Source organism: Falco rusticolus, chromosome 1 (genome assembly GCF_015220075.1).
Source record: "Falco rusticolus isolate bFalRus1 chromosome 1, bFalRus1.pri, whole genome shotgun sequence".
Classification (NCBI taxonomy): domain Eukaryota; kingdom Metazoa; phylum Chordata; class Aves; order Falconiformes; family Falconidae; genus Falco; species Falco rusticolus.
Window position 1 is genome coordinate 103,028,763 of NC_051187.1, and position 21,420 is coordinate 103,050,182.

Here is a 21,420-nt window from a genome sequence, read left to right on the forward strand (position 1 = left end):
ACGGGCCGGGAGGGGCCGGGACCGGCCGCCGCCGCCGCTGCCTCCCGCCCCCCCGCCCCGCCCGCAGGGGCCGGCGGGGATCCCCGGGTGGCGGGGCCCGGGGTGCTGCCCCAGCGTGGTCCCCGCAGCCTGCTGACCGGGAGAGGGGAGAATCTGTCCGAGAATCCCGGGGGGTGGCGGTGGCAGTGCCGCTGGCGGGGAGCCCGATCCCCCTGGCTGCTGGCGGTGGAGCTGCCGGTGCGTGGCACCATGCAGCGGGCATCTTTAGAAGGATTTCTGGAAAACAAGCAGAAACCCAGCTTCCTTCAGCAAGATGATGAGGGGAAAACTTGTAGGGAACACAGAGTGCCTCTTGACCGAATTAAGCTTCATAGGGATCAGATTATACCCGTCATTCAGTACAGTTCAGCTTCCGCTAACACAGTTAAGCCATCCTGAGAAATAAATTGATGTACCCATTTCTCTAAAAGGCTCCGCAGTCGCGGCCCGGTGCAATGCCAGCAGGAGGGAAAGATACCTGCAACAGGAGCTTTCCCAGCGCTGGACCCTGTGCTAATTGCTTTCCGTTGCGGCCTTCATATTGCACAAAAGGAAGGAAAGGCTTTGCCATACAGGGCTCCCGTTCCGTAACTGTGATCGAGCTGCCAGCAGCGCTAGCGTTTCCAAAGTCTTGAGGCATCCTCTTGCCCTTCCAAAGCAGGAGGCTGGCAGCTTGCCATCATCAGCCTGATCCAAATAATGCCCTCCCTAGGAAAGAGCAAGTAGACCATCAGGTGGATTTCCTGCTTAGAGGGACTGAAGCATTTTCCTTTACAGTCACTGTTTCCCGTAATTGTAATTACAATAACAGTATTTTGTTCCTATGTGCCTTTTTTTTTCTTTTTTTTTTTCTCTTCTTTTTGTTATGAAAGGTTATGAGGTCACATTTCGCAGTGGCCTGGAAAACTAGAATTTTCATGGTTCCACCCATGCGGTAAAAAAAAACAACAACATTGTTCTGGCAGCTTGTTTTCATTTAGATTCCCACTCCAAAGTGGTTTTCTTAGCTCTGTTTCATCATCATCCCTCCAAAAAAGCAAGCAACAGGGTAAATAACTACAGTCTGGTTTTGAAGGCTAATTAAAGTACAGAATTCTCCCCCCGGAAAAAATCTTCCATGGGAATTCTCTCTCTGAAACCATAAACCTTCCCTCACACCGTAAAATACTGGCCTTTGGTGGGGACCAAAGTGACAAGTTTTACAAGCAGATGCCTCCTCCTGCAGCACATTGAATATATGTTCCATGGCTGCTGAAGCAGTGGAATGGAGCCTTTTTTCTTGTCTCATCTAAAGTAGTTTAACTGCTCTGTGACTTCTGTTTTTTAGTAAGAATATCCTGATGCATGCACTCCAGTGTAAGTAAGAAGCCGACCAAGCCCACTGTCTCTAAATCAGAGATAAATACAGAAGAATAAAAATAGACAACAATCCTCTAGTTATGAAAAGCCATTTAAACCATAACCACTTTTCACAACCATGAAGCAATTTTTATTAACGATGTTAGAGAACATGCTGTTTTATCTGAGCACTGAAACCCTGGGAAATCAAAAGAAAGGCAGGAATATTTAAGGAATTCCAGCAATCAGATATCTTAATCAGGAGATATTTTTTTTTTCCTCAAGGCTAAATTTGGTTTGCTACTGCAACAGATAAAGGATTCTTGTAGCCCACGGGACCACTGAAATTCTTTTAGCTGAACCCTGGCTTGAGTATTTATAGATAAAGCAATGATTTCTGCAGAATTTTGGGTTTGCTTCCTTCAGTCTATTCGTTTATTTTATCACAAAAATCTACCTTTGCGACACACAGAACCACATCATTTCTCCATACAGATTTTCTAGAGTCTCAGTGTGAATTATATTCTTTTTTGGCAAATTATTTTACCTTTGGAAATCAAGAAACTGCTTAGTAGCAATGATGCATTTAAAACATTCCTGTGAAGACTCCACCTCTGAAGTGCAGCATGGGAATGCAGTGGGTGCACTGCTGGCTCAAGGCACAATACTGTGTCATAACTGCAAATCCCTGAAGCAAGCAGAGGCGTATCTTCCTATTCCAAAATCACGATATTACAAGGGGGAAAAGCAGATAAGGCCCACGTTCAGTAAAACATGTAAATATGCTTACCCAAAGAAGACCTCACATCCTCATTTTCCTTTCTTACCCCCTCCCATTAATCTTCCCTCTCCCCACTCTTTTCACTTTTTTACTATTTAATTTGCTATTCCCAAGAATCTCTGCCACTTAGAATGACAGCATTTACAGAAGTCCATGACAGTTACTCTGTTTACATGCTACGCCATTGTCTTATCTCCATTGTGAACTCTTGGCACAGTTTTTTTTCCTTTTCCTGTTCTGGTCCCATCACAACTGGGATCTCAGCTGTGGTGGCCACCTTGCACTAACATTATAAATATGGTGAAAATAATAGGCAAATCCTATTCGGTAAAACATACCAGGTGCCAGCTCCCACACTGTGGCCTCACTGACAATTGCTTAGTGATAAAACAAAAGGCAAACTGATACCTGGGACAGACTGCCCCTTCCCCGTTGGACGCCATTCCTCACGCTCGCTGGTAGATGCAACAGGCCTACAGGCATGATGTCGGGAGCTGTAGGAGAGAAGCTCATCAAAATGGATGCATGCTGCCAGCAGGATCCCTTTGGAAATGTAAAGTTGCAGAGGGTGTGGAGGGCAGGTAAATCAGAGAGCATCATGTTGTTAGGGTCTGGAGAAACCCAGCTGCAGAACGCACCAAGAAAGCAGTCATGGAGTCTGCCACAGAAAGTGCTGTCTCTTGTTCTATCCCCGTCACCCACATATATACCTGGGCTACCCTCGATTTCGCAGTGCCTTGTGATGAAATGGGCAAGCTTCATGCTCCCAGGGAGATAGTTCAGGGCCTCTCCTGATCCTTTCCATGTGATAAAATGTTTTGAGAACCCTTTTTAAAAATTCAAACCATGAATGAAATAGTCCTGTCCCATGCGCTGGGAAAATCTTTAAAAAATACAAAAAGTCATTATTTACTGGGTTGTCCACATGGCTTCTTCAGCCTAACACCAGTGACTTGGCTCCTTGGGGTCTATGTAAGGAAGGAAAAGGCTTGTCAAGGAAGGGATTAGGAAATCATACAGCACAGTATCAGCCAAAGCAGAACAGATCCCAGAAAACCTTAATCCTACTCCTGTGATTTAGTAACTGTTAGACATTTCTTTAGTGAATGTCTTATGTTGGCCACAACAGAGGGGTGGAAACAGCAGGTAAGAGGGGCAGGATATTTTTTGTTGTCTCTGTGTGTGCATCCGCGTCTCTTCATGGATCTCTGGCCCTCGCCACCCAAGATAGGAATCATGCTTGTCCTTACTTCAGACTTCAGTGCTATAATCATCTGTCACTGTTGACAGACCTGCTTACACCAGGTCTAACTGGATCCAAATCTTGCACTGCTTCCTTCAGGAGCTGTGACTTGAAGGCATACAGAGACATGAAACAGCTTTACCAGAACCAAGTGTAGTTTCATCTCAACAGTGAGAATGCAATTGTAACTAGAAAAGTGTTTTACTTGACAAATACTCTACCAGTTTCTGCCTTATCTAAAATTTTGGTAGACTTGTCCACTCACCTCCTTCTGCCACATGACTTTTGCAGTCTGCTTTCATCTATGTATCTGTGGTGTTCGGTTTACTTCCATCTCCATCACCATGTTTCTGAATCCTAGCTGTATTTTCCTCTGGAATATACAGTAGAAGAAATTTGGAGGTAACTATTACAGACTGGCATCTTGTAGTTATCAAGAATAGTGCTTTTATGAAGGTGGGGCATCCCTCTCTTTTGCATACTGTCAGGAATTTAACCCCTGGTTGCCATTTAACTCAGCCCAACTCATCAACAGAACATTAAACATATTACAGGTGACTTGCAGGTCCTTAACACTTCAAGTTTCCTGATGGCTCACCGCAAAGAGCCTCTGCTGTCTGGATGTTCCACAGCATGGGCCGAGGAGGATGGCAGAAGCAGCTTTACATGCAGTATGCTGCCAGTCTTAGAGGAGGTGGCTCTTGGGAAACACCCAAGTGCATCAGTAACATACAAAGAAAGGTTTTCAGAGACTTTGCTCTTCTGCCTGCCACACGCAGCTAATAAACATACTTGTCATCAATGAATTTACACATACTAGTTTCTAGTACTGTATGCATAATAGACCGATAACCTAATTATGAGATAGTGATTTCAGCTGAGAGTTGAGACATTTCTGAAAGGTTTTTAAGTGGGGAGTGATCAAATTTCACTGTACTCATGCTTCAATTTATTCTTCCCACACAGCATAAATTAACTGCTGGCAGGTAAGCAGTTCACTATAGGGCAGAGCTACCCTGCGACTATGAGGTTCAACAGCAACCTCAGCAAGGTCTGTGAACATAGCTGCTGTTTGTGTAACAGCAGCCTTTGCTCTTGGCTTAGCTGCATAGGGATGCACATGAAGTAAGTGCATCAGACAGGCCAGGCTGGGATTTGCATTTAGAACACTGTTTGACTTCAAGATTTGGGACAATGACTTTTTAGGAGATGAGAGATTTGTCTGCAGCACTGGGGCTTGCTTCTGAGGAAATAAATACTTTCAACTGTTACGAAAACAGCAGCAAAAATGTTCTTCCTTCTGCAGTTTGGTCCTGCTTGACTCTCATGTTTTTGACACTCCAGCTAAATAACCAGTCCTCATGAACTGTAAGCCACACATACATACACATACCTCTACAAGCGTGTCATAATTGTGATATTGATCATGTAGTACATTTTAAAAACACACATTCCTCATAATCTGAGCTATACCAAAATTAAGTGTGGCAATTCACACCCATCAGCTGCTTCTGGTTTGGTTTGCTGCTTCCCTGAATCATCAGCTGCTTCTGTATACACAGCCTCATGACTCAGAGGTGGCAAAGTGTGCCACCCGCGTAGGAGGATAGAGGGTTGCTTCAGGCCACATTTCCTTACTGTTCTTTTCACCCAGATTTCTCTCCTCACTCAACTCTGCTCTCTTCCAAACTTCACCTTAAACCAAATCAGCCCCCGTCCTCTTCTCCTGACCGCATCGACCACTGACCCACACTATGTCCCCCTTACTCAGTTGCACGTCTGGTTCTCACCACTGCCACAGAGCGATGCTAGAGCCCTTGCTGCTGAGCTAGGGCACTAGGAAGCTGGATGTGGCCAGGGAAGCATGCTAGGGGATGGGGGAAATACCTTGTGGGGTGGCTGCATAAGACAGGCTGTGACTTGCACTAAGCTGTGAAACAGAGATCTTGCTAGGAAAGGAAGGAGAGAAAGCTGCAGGGCATGCACTGGGATGTATGGGAGACTGGCAAGTGGCATTGTCTGGATAACCTAAACAGCCTAAGAAGTTTGCTGAGGACCTGGCTTGCAGTGCCAAACCCATCTAATCAGTAAATCTCCTATGGTCGAAGTTTTACTACCTTAAATCAAGTTAAAGCTGCATATTCCTCCAATGCAGACTGCAGCAGGCAAGAACACTATCTTTTCAAGGGCTTGATCTTATACCCTTGCGCATTAAGTCTTACTCTCCACCAGCTTTCTTCTCCAAGGACACTTCAGGTCATGGAAGGACCATGATGGGTTAGACAGCTAGAGCCCAGGGAGACTGACAGAAATTCTCCAAGCCCTCAGTATTCTATACAGCCCTGAAACAACTCCAGGACCAGCCAGGTTTTCTTGTTCTGTTGCTGATGAGTGCTGCAAACAGCACTGGACTACCCCCTCTGCATGCCAAGGGACAAGCACGAGTGCAGGAGCACCCAGCGAGGAATCGAGAGTACACAACTGAGATACGCCCATGCTGGTCACAGCAGCAGAGCAAAGGAAAAAAACCCTGGCTGTGCTAACACAGAAGAGGCTAGCCATACATAATTCAGCTCAGTTTTCTTATCTGCAACAGCAGTGAAGGCAGTAAATTACCTGGCAGGGCTCCTGGTAAACCGGGCAAGCATGGGGACAGGCAAGAGGAGCATGTGGGGCACATGTCCCAAGGACACAGCAGAAAAAGCAGAGAGCACCTGGGGATAAGTTGCATGACCAAGAGATTCTTTTGGCCCTGCAGGCACTTCTGGACACAGTCTCTTAGCTCATTGTCTGTGGCCCAAAGGGGCTTTCACCCATCCTGCTACAGAGTAGATCCCACCTGGCTCAACAAAAGGCACAGAAAACATTGGCTAAACCCAGCTGCAAGCTCAGGTCAAAGCAGGAAGCCAGGAAGAATTTCACAAAGGAGACGGACCACCACCTAAGCCACCACCCTGAATTATTTCACTCTCATTTGAAAGACAGCATCTTTCCAGAGGTAAAGACAATATAGCTGTTGCTATTCTTCCTTGAAGTGAGCATCCATCCAGCACCTGAAATGCAAAACCAGTCCAGGATTGTGTTCCCTCTTGCCTTACACACTCCCTGCACCTCATGAGTACTTACAATCAGGAAGCTAACAAAGCCTGAATCACCATAAAAATATATCTCTGATCTTGTTGTAGGGAAAGCTATAAGGAGTTGGCAGGTTTCTGAAACACCTTGCTAATATGGTCAGATGAGGCATGTGGGTCAGTTACTGAACCGGCCTCACACTTTCTCATCAATATAAGACACTGGAGAGCAGAGCCTTTACTGTCCAGCCTTGAAAACATCTTGTAATAACCCTGAACATGCCAGAAATAGTAAAGAATCTCTCATTCAAACAGAATAAATGGTGATCATATACTTTTTCCTAGATTATGACTCATATGCCTCATAAAAAATTGAGGATTACAGCCTACAACTGTCAGTGGGACTTCAAGGCGCAGATCCCACAGCAGTGGATGAAACTCTGGCCCCTGATCCACACCCTCTGATTTGACAGGAGCTTTGTACATAAAGAGTGCCGAAGTGCAAAGCAAATCACAAGTCAGTTTATTCTGTAGTGCTGCCAAGTGCATGTTTCCTTCAGCATTTGCTGGCATGGGGGGAGGGGACAGAGGGAGAGACCTGTTATGTTTATTTGCCTCATTTGGGATTTAGTCTGAGTGAGTACAGTTTCAACAACCTGTAGCTAGTTTTTAGTGAACTGTACTACAGAGGGCACATGTAAAATTAGCAAACCGATGGCACACATTTCCCTGACCTGTGTCAGGACATCGAATTTCACATGAATGTGACTCTGACATTACAAAGATGAAGGATGCTCCACTGGAATATGCTAGGAGAGACTCTGGGGAAGCATAGCCAAGATGTTGCTACATCCATGCTCAGCACTCCACACCATTCTTTTGAAGTCAAAGACAAACTTTCTACATACTCCCAAGGTGTATACTACATACGCCAAGGTGACTCAGTACTTTTGAAAATCCCACTGCAATGCTGCAGGAGTCTTGTTTTTTTCTTTTGTTAGCCTATGCTCAATTTCTTATTGATCTGAAAGAATTCAAGAGTAGATTCTGGAGCTTAAAATGTATGCTGCTGCATTAAAACGTAGATGCTCACTAATTCTACATATTTTATTGAGGAAAAGTGGAGATCTTGCATACTAAGTAAGTGATTTTTACAGTCTCTGTTAACTGCAGTTGACTGTGCCTGTACAGTTGAGCAAGACCACAGACTTAAAACCAGTGTCTGATTTATTTTGAACCAGTCTTATGTCACAGACTGGTATCTCCCCTTGTTCCTGAAATAAACATAGGTATTGAGGGCTGCAATTGGATGATTCTGCTAGCCCGCATTACATTATTATTTATTCGGGTGATCAACTAACTAATTAAAATTCTGAAATGTAGGTATCTTTTAGCAGGCAGTATCAGCGGAGCGAGCGCAGCACAGCTGAGCTCTCTGGAGTCTTCCCACGCACAAATCCTGCAGTCTCAGTCCTTAAGTGCCCCATACTTACTGGCACAGATGAGGAAAGAGACCAAAATGGCTCACATCGGGAGTCTCTTCCTGATTCCCAATGTCTATTGCACTTAAATGCACACTTGGTAGGCCCAGAAGTAAGGTCAGAATGCATCATTCTTACTCCGTAGCCTTACTCCCGACTAGTCAGTGGCAGCTGTTCGTAAACAAATGCTTTATATGTCAGCCTTGATACAAATAGCTTGTGTCTACCAGCTTATACAAAGAGGCTGTGTGTGTGACAGCCCTCAGCTCCTGTCCCAGGGCAGAGCAACACTAGCTAAAGGCACGACAGGCACTGGCTTCCCGGGAAATATGCCAGACAGTGGAGGTTTTAACTGACTGGTGCAGGAGAAGGATGGAGGAAACGATATTCAAGGAGCCCAGACTGGGGAGTTAAAGAAACAAGGGGGCCTAATCCTGGCAGGAAGCCTATGGCATCTCCTTTCTTTAGATCTGTGCACATGCACGATCTGGACAAACCATTCCCTTCAGTGGATGTAGTCCACCTCCGAGCCCCACCTGAGGAGATGCAGAGACATGCTGCAGAAGGTCAGTGGCTCAGAATCGCTGCCCCTCAGTCTGCCTGCTGAATGCAAAGCTTTGGCACTACGACGTGATGAGCATCTGTGTTTAGTGGGATTTTATTCGGGTACAGTAAACAAAGTTCACCAACTGTCTGGTGGGGCAGGTCACCAGCCTCCCTCTGGGAGTACAACTGCTCACAGCTGTTGAGGGCAATGCTACCTTCAACTATTTGCACCATTTTTTTCAACACAAAAGTGACAACACTAAGAAAAAAACATTGTTGGGGAAAGGGAGGGTGAATGCTGCCTGAGAACGACCCAGCACCCTTTTGCTATTTCTAGGCCTGTGCACCTTGCAGAATCTAGCTCATCTGTCCCTGTTCCTTGTCAGACACAGTGCACCAGCCCCAGCACAATGTTGTACTTCGTTGTGCCTGTCAGCCTCAATTTTGAGTATTTAATATCTTGTGGCCAAAAGCAGTGCTGGTCCCTGGGATGGGAAGCATTAAGCTAGACCTTCAGTGCAGTCTGCGATACCTTGTATAGGTTAGCTGTATCCCTTGACACCACAGTAATGGCAAAGCAGGGAATACTTTGGGGAAGAAAAAAAAAATTACACACCTGCTTGGTTCTAGCTTGTGATCTGGGTCTCAGGATGGAGTCACTCATGTCTTGCCTTTTCCTCCTGCATGACTGGGTGGGAAAGGACTTCATGCTTTCTCCTGTCATCAGACCAAAGCAGCACATGACTAAGTGACCAACAACATCCTCCTCCAAACATTCTTAACTCAGGAAAGAGGAACTTGTGGGAACAGTTTCAGAATAGGGCATGCAGATTTGGTATCAGCAAAACTGTATTTCAAGGCACATGAAAGATTCCTGTGGCTGCCTCATTTATATCCCTGGCTTCTTATTTCTGGGAGGAGAAATATGTAACATCAATGAAGATACCCCCCTGCAACTCTGTGATACCAGACCTGTTATCAAACCTGTTTGGGTTGTGATGATAAACACTCTACAACCACAGCTTATAGACCATTTGGGAGAATCCTTTCGCAAGAGAGTTGTAAAGAGTCCCCATATGGTAAGCAGCCAGGAAACAGAAAAAAAGGCAAATTCAGGGAATTGAGAGCTTCATTTTGAATTTGCCCATGTGATTTATGCAACGACCTAATCACTTTCAGCTTTCAGGAAAGCATCATCTAAACAAAGGGAGCATGAACACCCATATTCAGAAATTCTGCAAGGGTTTGGCCTAAGTCATCTGCTGAAGATTAGGAGTATCTTGTCCTCCTGAGAATGAAATACTTGCACTCAGTGATACATGAAGAAATGTGAAAGAATAGACAGCCAGGCTGGGCGTGAGAAAAGTGCTTGTCAAAATAAAGCAAGCTCACTTAGGGGCCTCTGTGACTTAGAGCTGTTTTACTCCTCTACAGGTCATTGGCTCATGTGATACTTCATTTCGATAAACTTCAGACACAGGTCAGCAAAATGTTTACTCAGAAATGCAGGTTATTATGCCTGGCACTGAATCCAAAGGAATATTTAAGGTGGTGTAATAGCCATATTTCTATGAGCCTGGTGATGACACCAGAGACATGGCGCTAAAGCCCCCTTCAAGTGTGACAAAAAGCTTCATTTCACAGTAAATAAACATCACAGCTAGGCTAAGAGAATACATGTGGGATGATCCAGCTGAAAGAAGACATTTGCCTGTAAAGCTTGCCAACACAGGTAATACGCTGTAAGAGAGTGCAAAATGATACCACACTGTACACCAACTCCCTGCTGAGTGTCCTCTCAGAAGGTGTTCTTTCCACGAGGTACAAACGCGGTTCAGGTACTTTCTCAGAATCAACTGTTTTCTGTCTCCAGCTTAGAAGATCATACCTGCCAGCTACAAACACAGATGTCCTTTTTTTTTTTTTTTTATCACAAAACTCAAGCCTGTGTCTGTTTTTTCAGCGCTCTTTAGACTTTGGACTTTGATAACTTCTGTGTTAAAAGTTATATGAAAATAAGTATTTGGCTGTCTTTTTTCTATAAGCCTGACAACGTACAGAATCTACATGGAAGTCGAAGCATAATGTCTCTAGGATGTTAGACAGCCACAAGAGTCTATCAGCATGAATTTGCTGGAACATTTTATTTATGACTCTGTTTCTAAAGGCTACTGGGTACTACACTGGGTACCACAACTTCAGTGAACCTGAGATGAGCTTGAGACACTTACCATTTCACAGAAATTAGCCAAATATATTATACTGTGTTTTATGCTTTGGGGTCTCTGCTGCTCCCCATCACTGGCAAAGTAACATACTATAACAGAATGATGTCTTCTTATTGTTTTAGTCTATTCCTGTATGGTTGACCCTGCCACTCTGTTGCACATAGAACTTCCACTGAAGAACAAAGACATTTTTGGAGCATATCTCATTATGTCTCTAAAGAGCATAGAGATTAAAATACTGTGCACATGGAAATACTTAATTGAGCAAGATCTATAGATCTGCAACTTTAACCTCTTTCTACTGGGCTCCAAGGAGAGATTTTCACTGGTTTCTTTTCCTCTGCCTTGCAGTGTCTTGTATTTTCTCCCTCCTCCTTCAAATCCTTAGAAGGTATTTGATTCTCACCTGGGAGGAGGTAAAAAGCATCAGGCACCAATCATGAAATAGCATATGAAGTGTAACTGTACCAGCTAGGGAAAAGGAGAATGGAGAAAAACAAAACAGAGAGCATGACTTGTGGAGACAGTGACTGATAAACTTTTTCAAGCTGGCAAATAATGGCTCATGGAAAACAAATCTACAAGGGAAAGAGATTTAGGGAAAGCTGTCATTCCTTGATATTACTGGCACAGTACTCAAGTTCAGAGAAAGCACAGGAAATGCAGTAAGATACTGGCCTGGGTAAGCAATAAGTTCTACCTCAAACCCAAGAAGGAATTCCAAATCAGATTACTATGGGTAAGTAGGAAAGAATGGCATTAGACCTGTTAGATATTTTGAGTCAGCTAAGTGAGGATGAAATGCATTATAATAAGGAAATATAGTAGACCAAAGTCAGAATGACAAGCTGTTTCCTTCAAAATCCTTGAAAAACTGGTGTATTTCCAAAGATTCTGCTCAATTTGCAGATGAACCCCAGTTAGAAAACACTACAAAGATGTTAAAGGACTTCAAATGGATTCAAAGTGATCCCAACATATTGGACAAAACCTGGAAAATAAGGGAGTGTGAAAACAGGGCCAAATAACTTCTCCCAAGCAGAACTTCTCAGCTGAAATTTCTGAATGAGGAACAAATGGCTAGGTAGGAGTTCAGCAAGGGAAAGATACAGGGATTTTGGTACATTGTAAATGTCAGCAACATCCTGGTTGTGCAAAAACCCGAAGCATCCTATCACGAAAACAAAGATGAACATGAGAATAACCTCAGCCTGGGTAAGACCACCTCTGGGGGTGATGTCTGTGTCCAGGTTTGGTTGCTGTTCTTTAAGAAGGATATAAACAAATTCCAAGGAAAACAGGGAGAGCTACAGGAATGATAATACACCTATGATCAATGTGCCAAGATGGAGCAAACTGAGTTTCTAATACAGCTAAGAGATAACTGAGAACATGCATGAGAAGCTCCAACTAAGTACAAGGGTGATAAAAAAAACTGGAAATACTTTGCTTCCCATGTTTCTTTGGGACAGAGTAAGTGAGTTCAGGGGGAGTGGACAGATTTAGATTAAAAACTAGCAATGATTTTGTAACAGAAAGGACAGTTAAACAGTGAAATACATCATCCTGAAGGCTCTGGTTTATCCCTCTTTCAGGATTAGCTTACATACCCATTGGCAAGTTGATGTCTTACAGCAGAAGGGTAAAACAGACCAGCACTTCTTGATGGTTAAGATAAAAAGATTTTTTGAAAAGAGTCCATGGACCTCTTGTATTTTACAATTATTTTGGTGGCTATGAGGAATAAAGCCCTTAAGATATATCTAAGCTTTACTGTCTTACAATATTTGAATTTTGCTAATAGCAATATAAACATTCAAATTTGTAACTGGCAGTAGTTGGGAACCTGTGCCTGTTGACAGGCAGAAACATATCTGCCATCCATGTGGGTGTTGGGGGAGAGCAGGTTAAAAAAAAAACATTCATGGATGACGTCCAGGCCACCAGCAGCCTACAGATGCCCTGGACTCCTGACGTCCCTTTCAGCCTATTGCCTTTGATTCTTTGGACACAAGGAAAGGCTCTGATGGCACCTGGCTTTCCTTCACCATGACTGTAAGCGCTACAGGCACACATTCACTGATAGCTGATTCACTACGAGAAACAGCTTTTCCCTCCTCTTCACTGGCTGCCTTCCAGATTTGAGTGGCTGATAATGTAAAGTAGGTCTGGATCTGGGGTACCCTCATTACTAACCACTCTGAAGGGCAGTTCTGAGGAGGCACTCCCACAAGGTCTAATCTGCCTGCTTCTCTTCTCTCCCTACATTCCTCAGTGTCTTAGTGCAGAAAGCAACTTCTTGGTCAGCAATCTAGGACAGAAGGTATGGAAAACATTGCTTTTCAAAGGCTAGGAGAAATTGAGAGGAACCACGTCTTCGTTGTCTGGAAGCGAAGGGCTTTTACTGTCAGACATGCTCCTCGTGCCACCTGCAGGCTACTGTGAAATGGTGCACAGAAAAGAGCATCCAGTGTTCATAGTCGACGATACTCGCAACTAATATGGGAAAAAGATGGTACAGAAAGACAGTCAGGGTTACAGTTTCTTCCCGGAGTGTGAGATCCAAAGCATATGATTACTTTGCCCTTCCCATTTTTCTGCCTGGGTGGGTGGGGACCCAACGCAGAAAGTGTCAAGCCAAGAAAATCTCCATGGCAGCAGAGTCTTGAATTTTAGATTTTAACCTGGCTTCTAGGCAAAGCTACTTTAGATTGAGCTTTGTGAGCTATGGTTAAGATATCTATGAGATGATGTTGTTGCTTTTCCCATCTCCTTTTAGCTCTGTCTTTGGACACATCTTCTCACTGGGGACAGAAGAAATGAACAAAATACCTTCCGTAGTTGTTTCCGCAGCTCCATCTGTGTATCCCCTACTTGCCTTCTTTCACTCTAACGCGCTTCGTCTTTCACTGAAGAGGTATATTCCCAAGCAAATCTGACCATTTCCACTTAAACTGCCTACGCTTTTTGGCTGTAAAGAAAAAACAAATCACTAGCAAATGGCTGGGTTAGAAAACTTAACAAGAATAGTAGACAGGACATAAGTCTTCTGTATAATATTCTTCACACTGAAAGAATCAGCATGATTATACCTTACGGCCACTGCAAGTGGTAACTACCAAAGCACACCTATGCAGCACTAGTACTTGGTATCTGCTCTATCAGTAGGAAATATGAATAAGGGAGTTACTATTCTATACTTTTAGGAATCGTGCCAGCCTGAAGTTGTTAAGGGTAGATATGCTGCTTGGTACCTTGACCCTAAAACATGGAAAAAGCAAAATGTGGGTGAACCTATAACAGATCTGAAAGAAACAGACAATGGTGTTCACAGTTTTATGACACCACCTGTTAAGAAGGTACTGTGAGCACTGTGTACCACTGACACGGAGCCCACTGGAGTTAATGACTACAGGGCATGTAGGTTATGGGAACATGCCTGTGCACCACTTGCAGCGAGAATAAGAGGCATAATATCTCTTACTATTCACCTGACTGGTGACAATGACTGCTTGGGTTTTCACTCTGTGGCAGTGAGCATCCATGGTGTAAGGCTTGGCACTGAGAAAACACTAACAGCTCCTATTATCAGAAAGCTGCTATCTGCTTCCAACCTCACCTGTGACCTGTTGTCCTTCCCCTCGTCAACAGAGTTTCATAAAAGCACCACTGGGTTTTTTACATATGCTGCCCTTATGCTCAGGAAGAGCTCTCTGCAAACCCCTATAAAGCTTCCCCTGCCAAACTCATTCTTGAGTTGTCTGTGGAATTTCCAGAGGCTCCGACAGTATTGCCACAGGGAATACCAGGGCTCCTTAATTTGTATTTCTTCTGTACTTGTTCATGTTTCCATTTTGTTCTATTATAAAAGTAAAACTGGAAGAAGCACTGTGCACACACAAGGCTTGTTTAAGATCAGTACTCTCCACCATTCTTAATACAGCAGCTGTGGATCAGACACTGGCCAGGCTTAAAAGCGCTCCCTAAATAGCATCTCCTAGTGCCACCGCCAGAGCCAGAACAGTGGGATAAATTCACCACGGGTCTGGTTCACCACGGCATTTCTCACTCGCTTTTAAGCCACAGCTGAGATTCCCTGTCACCACACTAGATGGCACAGCTTACAGGATAAAATTCAGAAAGTTCATTTGAGACTGCATGTGGGCCAGGACTTCCTAGCAACAGCTATGGCTGTAGAGTTGTCTAATACAACTGTAATAGTAAATATCTGCCCTACTATTTTCGTTTTGAAATACAAAAAGGTGGCAGGTTTGAAGGTCCTGAACTTAGGCCAGTCAGCTGGCTAGTAATTCTGCAGTCACGTGGAGCTTTTCAAAATATGGTCCAGCAACTTTACTGAATAAACAATGGTGCAATGAAGCCTCAGTATTCACAGAACACTAACTTCCATACTAATGCCACATCAGAAATGACTGCATGAACAAACTAAAATCTTGAATTAATTAGAAACAGAACTGTGTCCTGAGATTTTAAGAAACTATCTCCTTGCCCCTTTATTGCACTGTTGCTTTGTTTCCAATTAAAGCTTTAAAAAAATGCAAAATACATTTTGGAGCACTTCTGTTAATCTGCTTTGGAAATTCCCTTAGGAGGCAGAGGTCTCTGTGTTCTATGGGATGTGAGCATTTCAAGAATTCCTAGAGAGGAAGGGCTACCAAAACCCAGGGGTAAGTCACCATCTGCAATGATCTGTGTGTTTGCTTCAGAACAGGAACCACAGTCCTCAGCATGCTGTGAGCTCTTGGGCTGTGACTCTTCTCACTTCTCTTCTGTCCAGCATCCTTCCTTCTAACACTCAATAAGTGATCAGTGACTCAGGAATTTCAGCCTTAGTATTTGCCAAGAACCTTGTTTTAAAAAAAAGGAAACAGAAAATAAATTATAGACAACCTAAGAGGAGTTCCAAAGCACAGATTCGCTGCTACCTGGACAGGGTATCATTCTTACAGCCATGACTGAAGCACCTAAACCTAGTTATATCCAGCATAAATGCACATTACTTCTGAAAGGGAAAGGCCTGCCTTTCCTCTAGCCACCCGTTCTTGTTTTCTGTTGGCACAAGTATTTGTCTGGATGAAAAGAAACATTTTCTAAATTTCCTGTGTTAATTTTCAGCTGGATCAATTACCTAATCTGACCCACTTCAATGGGCACATAAAAGCAAAGACCTGCACAAAACAGGAGGACAGGAGAGCTGAAGGGTCAGATAACTCTTTTCTGCAACAGTGTGGACTTACGCTGGACTAAAGTGCAATTCAGCCAGGAGGTTTGCAAATTATGAAGCCTTTTCAGGTCCTGTCACCCACTGCAGCCACTGCAAACAAGCAATCATTGATAAAGCGGAATGCCTTGCTCACAAAAACCTCCCTCACCTCTGAACTGTGGCTGTTCCACAGCAGATTACAAGGATGGCCCTGGTCTAGGAGACCACACCACTCAAAGTACGTTCGCATCAGCGGATGCTTGGATGCTGATGGCACCTGGAAGCAACTGAGCAAAAATTGCACATGCCCTCTGGGGACTACGCAGGACTTGTGTGGGAATCCAGGATCTGGGTTACAGAACTGCCCTTCCCTGCCTGGCTGGGCAGCAAGCTGGTCTCTGGTGGCACCTAGGTCCTCTGCCTTTGCGACTGCCTCTTTCTGTAATCATTCAAATTCATTTCTAGTAACAGCAATTACTCTCTGAGCACTCAAAGCAATATGTGTGCTTCACTTTAGTTTCTTCCGTAGATACTGGCTAAAAAAAAAAAGTCTGGCAACAGAAGAGACTTGTATGAGCATGGAAGATGAATAGAAGCAGAGGAGACCTTTGCTCTTTTCTTGCTCATTAAAGCAGCACACTGTCTTTCATCACATGCATTTTTCTGTCTTCAAAATAAACTGCTCCTTAAGTATTTCTTTAGTAGTCACTTCTAAGCTGTGTTAGTTTAGTGTCTCTTCCTTCCTAAGCTGTTTCATCAAATATATTGAAGAAAAGAAATACTGAGGTAAGCAGCTCCAAAGGCTACCTCTTCATCTGTGCTGAGGGCTGGCAGAAGGATGCTTTTTTAGTGTAATGATAAAATAATAAATGATTTTTGTCTGCTCTGTTTCAGGGAGACGACTAGGAATTTTAAATTGCAGTACACCACATAGTACCTAAAGAACAGTAGTACGTAGGTGCCCTAACTGATCATCCCAACTGAGCAAGGTGGTGTACAAATACAGACCATGGGACTGTCTCCATTTTAAAGGCTAGGAAAAAGGAATGTAAGTGAACTGTGAAAATGTCACCTACTGTGCAGAGTTTCAGTAGTTAGCACAACTCATTACAGTCAAGTGTGTGTTTTAAGTAGCAAGGCTAAGATGCACCTTGAAGTGGTGAAAAGTAAAAGAGAGTGCAGCCAAAACCACATTCACTGAGAAAGTGCCCAGGCAGGTCCTAGCTTCTCAGCTCTTTTTTTTCATTGTATCATCCAGCAGAAGATTGTTTAGCACATGCCTGAACACGTCCCACACATCAAAGTACCAAAATAGATACTTTTTACTTAAGCACAAGCTCAGCACTTCGTTGGAGGAGGGCTTCAGAGAAGGTGGCTTTGCTACTGTGGTAAGCAAAGAAAGCAAAAATATTTAGATCATTAATACAGTGTATTTGCACAGGCCTCCATATTCTGTATCAGCCAAGGAACTTCACCGCAAACCCTGCACACTTGTGCTTCTATAAATTCCAATGACATTTACTGTCCTGTTAAGCTGAGGTAGCACTGCTCTAAATGACACTGAAAGATTAAGAAGTTCACACACTGGAAATAGATTTATTGGGACATCTACTTAGCCATTCTCTTTTCTAATGAGATAGCAGATGGAATCTCATCAGCGGGCTTTAGAAATCAAGTAATGACAATGCCTTTGTTCAGATAAAGAGAATGGATTTTAAAAAGGCAGCAGTCAAAAGTGAATGGAACTGCCTCCCCTAACGCCTTCTCTCTTCTTTGGTATTAATAGTCTACACTGATAAACATTTTCACAGTTTATCACTTCAAAATTAACAATTCAAAACAGAGAGTCTTGAGTTGTGTTTAGTAGATTTCTTGGGTTCCTAGTAAGATTTATCTGTTTTGAAATAAAATTTTACATCATCACTTCAAGAGGAAAACTAGGTAGGTAAAATGAAGGTAAATTAAAAAAACCCCATCAAATATCCTCTGCACTAATGGACTCTGAAGTGCTGGTAGGCCAAAAAAGCATCCTGAGCATAATATGGAAGACAGGAGAGCAGGACAAAGTTAAGAAATCCAGTTGTAGTCATTCGAGTATGGTGCAGAAGTTCCAAATTAGTCGTTAATTCACTTCTCAGGGATACCAGAGAAAGCCTGCATTTTCACGAGCTCAAACATCGAAAGCACAGGCGGATCAGACACCCTCCGTGCACCCTGTTAGAGCACACAGACCTGAGGCCACGGTACTGCTAGGGTTAAACTCCACAAGGTTCCGCAGCTGACAGCTCCAGTGCTTGCTTCCATACAAAACCGGGACAAACCTCAGGCAGCGGCCCCCGACCCTCGCGTGCAGCCCCCGCCGCTTGCGCGTTACCCGTGCTGTACGACACTGGCAGCACGGCTCCCCCGAGCAGAGTGCCGGGCTACGGGGCCAAAATGTGGGAAGATACGGGGCGGGGGGGGGGAAGGGAGAGATGGTAGAAAAGGGAGGGGGGGGAGAAAGCAAGCTTTCCAACTTTTGCCCCCCTGACTTCCTACTTTCTCCCTTCTGAGCCGCCTTTCCCCTGCCGCCCCCGCCCTCCCGGCGCCAAGGGCAGCCCCTCCCGCCGCGGGCCGGCTCCTCCCCGGGGCCCAGCCCGGCTATAAGCGGCGCCGGGGGCGGCCACCCCGCCGCCCGCGCTCGGCCATGGCCCGGGACCGCGGCCCGCCCGTGCTGCAGCCGCCCGCCGCCGCGCCGCGCCCCGCCGCCCTGCCCGCCGAGGGCCGCGCCTCGGGCTGGCTGGGAGCGGGGCTGTGGCCGGCGCTGCTGGTGGGGCTGCTGGCCGCCCTCGTCGCCTGGTTCTGGTACGGCGGCCGCGACGGGCGAGGCGAGGAGGGCGGCCGGGCGGCGGCCGGCGAGGGGCCCCGGGGGGCGAGGAGCCAGGCGGCGGCCGCAGGTACCGGGGCGGGGGCGCTGCTCGGGGCCGGCCGGGGGCTCGCGGCTGCGGGGCTGGGCAGGGCTGCGCCGCTCGACCCCCGCCTGGTTAACGCGGTGCCGTTCGCAGGGGAGCCGCCGGGGAGCGGGGAGCCGGAGCTGCGGGGCGCCGAGGCTGCTGCCCTGGCCTTGCCGCGGGGGCCAGGAGAGGATCCAGCGGCTGTAGCCGGGAAGGAGCATAACCACGTCCGCAGCAGCGAGCTTCTGGAGGTGGAGCGGCAGCTCCCGAAGCGGGGTGCCACCGACCCCAGGGAGCACCCGCCGGCTGGCACCCACGGCGGCCCGGCAGGCGAGCAGAGAGCCCAGGTGGGATCCGCAAGTGACGGATGGTGCACGAACTCAGCCGGAGCCTCTGATGATGTTTGTAAGGATGCGAGTGAGGAGCGGCCGGGTCAGCCAGCTGAGAGCAGGGACCTGGACCAGGAAGAGTGGGAAGTTGTTTCCGAGCACCTGGCCTGGGGGGAGGCTGGCAAGAACAGCAGCGTGGAAGACTCTGACAGCAAGGAATGGGATCAAGGAGACTGCCCTGATGGGGACTTGAAAGCCAAGAGAGTTGCAGCCGTGCCCCCCATGTTCCAAAATATCCACGTGACTTTCCGTGTGCACTACTTCACACACTCTGATGCTCAGCTGATAGGTGTTACTGGTGACCATGAGTGTCTGGGCCAGTGGCACAGCTATGTTCCCCTCAAGTATGACAAGGATGGCTTCTGGTCTGAATCCATTAGTTTGCCAGTAGACACCAAAGTAGAGTGGAAATTTATCTTGGTGGAGAATGGGAAGGTCCGACGTTGGGAAGAATGTGGTAACAGGACCCTAGTGACTGAACATGAAGATCAAATGGTTCATCAGTGGTGGGGATACCATTAATGGGGGTTGGGAAGGTGCTTATCTAATGGCAAACCTGCATAGACTAATTACAGAGCCCCTAAACTTCAACCCTCCTTCAGTAGCAAGCCTCAAGTGCAGAGCTGTGTAAAATCCCCTATCAAACCTGGTAAAAATGCGAGCATCAGATCTCTGCCCCCCTCTTTAGGAAATCATTTAGCAACCTGAAAAATCAACTTCAAACACATTCTGAAGATGTGCAAGGTAGGCTACGAAGGCATGAGCAGCATTCCAAGCAGCTGCCTGTCCAGGTAAATCTGGACCCTGGACTTGAGTTTGTGTTGCTTTGAGTGGGGCTGTGGGATGCATCTTTGTACTAACTGCTTACGGCTTTTGAAGCATACTAGGAAGTGTGGTTACCTACACTGTAATAGTAACTTAAGTGTTTTAACTTATGTAATGTATTGAGCAACAATAAACATTTTCAGACTGACAGTCTGTTACAACTTGACCAGTGAACTGACTCATTTTAATAACTTTGATAGCAGTGAGTTACTTGACCTGAAATCTTAGTGCTAAAGAATTCCTGAAAAGTAGCTGGCACTCTTGGGAGTAACAAAGGTTTAACCCCAAAGGACTTAATTCTCTACTCCCTACTTTCCAGGAAGCACCTCTGCTCCAATGAAGGCTTGGCAGGTAAGTCCCTTTTAGTCAGATCATCCTGCTGAGAGTAAAGGTCAGAAAGGACTGTCTGGGCTTAATGAATTACTTTGTCAGGGTGGGAGCAAGCTTTTTAAAAAAAAACACACACAAAAAAAACCAAAACAAAAAAAACCCCAAACAGCAACTGGACTGCTGTGATGGCTAGGGAGTAAGATTCTTTCTGAAAGAATTAGGTGGCATAGTCTGCTTACCTAGTAACAATACCCCACAGTATTGTTAGCAACTACTTGGCTTAAACTCTTACGTTGTTTGGTTTTGGGGTTTGTTTTTTTCCTGAAGACTAAGATTTTCAACACCAATTTTAAGTTGTGGCCTTCTATTATGCCAGATAAAGTAAAATACTTCCAGCTTCAACCAGTTGATATTTTTTTATATGACAGAAGCAGAAAGCTGCTCTGCTTGCCTGCTTTTTGTATTTCTGGTTACAAAGACCTGATGACACTTCAAGCTCCTCTTTCCATAACGAGGAGCCTGGCTCTAGCTTGCACCTATCACCTCCCTAGAGTGAATTTAGTCTGAAAAGCAGTTTTGTAGGAATTCTGGAAGTGCATAAATTACCACTTTGGTCTGGAACATTCACTTCAAAAGCGCAATGCTGATCTAATTAATTGTGCGAATTCCTTCCTGCTTTGCATGCTGCAGCAGTCTGAGTATGTGAAATAGAATGGATTTTGGTGATAGACTGGAAGATGAGTTTCAGAGGCTTACTTCCTGCATGTAATGGTTAATGGACATCCAGCTGGGGGGACAATATTAGAGCTGTTATGAAGAACCAGTGTCTGAATTGTTGTTATGGGGACTTCAGATCAGCTGCTTCATGAAACAAATCCTTGGGTGTGGGCTGGCATAGCCACAAAACAGCTAAAGAAAATTTTGTAGGGGTGTTGAAGGGAGAGTGAGGAGTGAGAGAGACTAAGGCATATGAACAACTGCATCGACAA

General features: G+C 45.3%; 2 protein-coding genes across 4 annotated transcripts in view; one reads left to right on the forward strand and one right to left on the reverse strand.

Annotated features, from left to right (window-relative positions):
- Positions 1-81: 81 nt before the first annotated feature.
- CCDC158 (coiled-coil domain containing 158) overlaps positions 82-21,420 on the reverse strand; it is a 60,162-nt gene continuing 38,823 nt past the window's right edge. The window contains exons 24-30 of one of the 3 annotated variants that reach the window (XR_005104978.1): positions 15,428-15,598; positions 13,563-13,701; positions 9,119-9,219; positions 3,667-3,774; positions 2,567-2,652; positions 1,925-2,090; positions 82-747 (exon numbers count right to left, since the gene is read on the reverse strand). The gene's annotated coding sequence lies outside the window, so the exon portion shown is untranslated. The remainder of the gene's footprint in view (positions 748-1,924; positions 2,091-2,566; positions 2,653-3,666; positions 3,775-9,118; positions 9,220-13,562; positions 13,702-15,427; positions 15,599-21,420) is intronic. The other 2 variants (XR_005104979.1, XR_005104980.1) reach the window with 2 other exon arrangements.
- STBD1 (starch binding domain 1) lies at positions 18,605-20,267 on the forward strand. Its single transcript, XM_037392669.1, has 2 exons — positions 18,605-18,890; positions 18,999-20,267. The coding sequence occupies exons 1-2, from the start codon at positions 18,641-18,643 to the stop codon at positions 19,796-19,798; spliced, it is 1,050 nt and encodes a 349-aa protein (XP_037248566.1). The 5' UTR covers positions 18,605-18,640; the 3' UTR covers positions 19,799-20,267.

Bases quoted from the DNA above. Each gene is read 5' to 3' on its own strand.
- STBD1 (XM_037392669.1), top strand. From the start codon at position 18,641: ATGGCCCGGGACCGCGGCCCGCCCGTGCTGCAGCCGCCCGCCGCCGCG. The intron at 18,891-18,998 runs GTACCGGGGCGG...TGCCGTTCGCAG, and splicing joins GAGCCAGGCGGCGGCCGCAG to GGGAGCCGCCGGGGAGCGGG.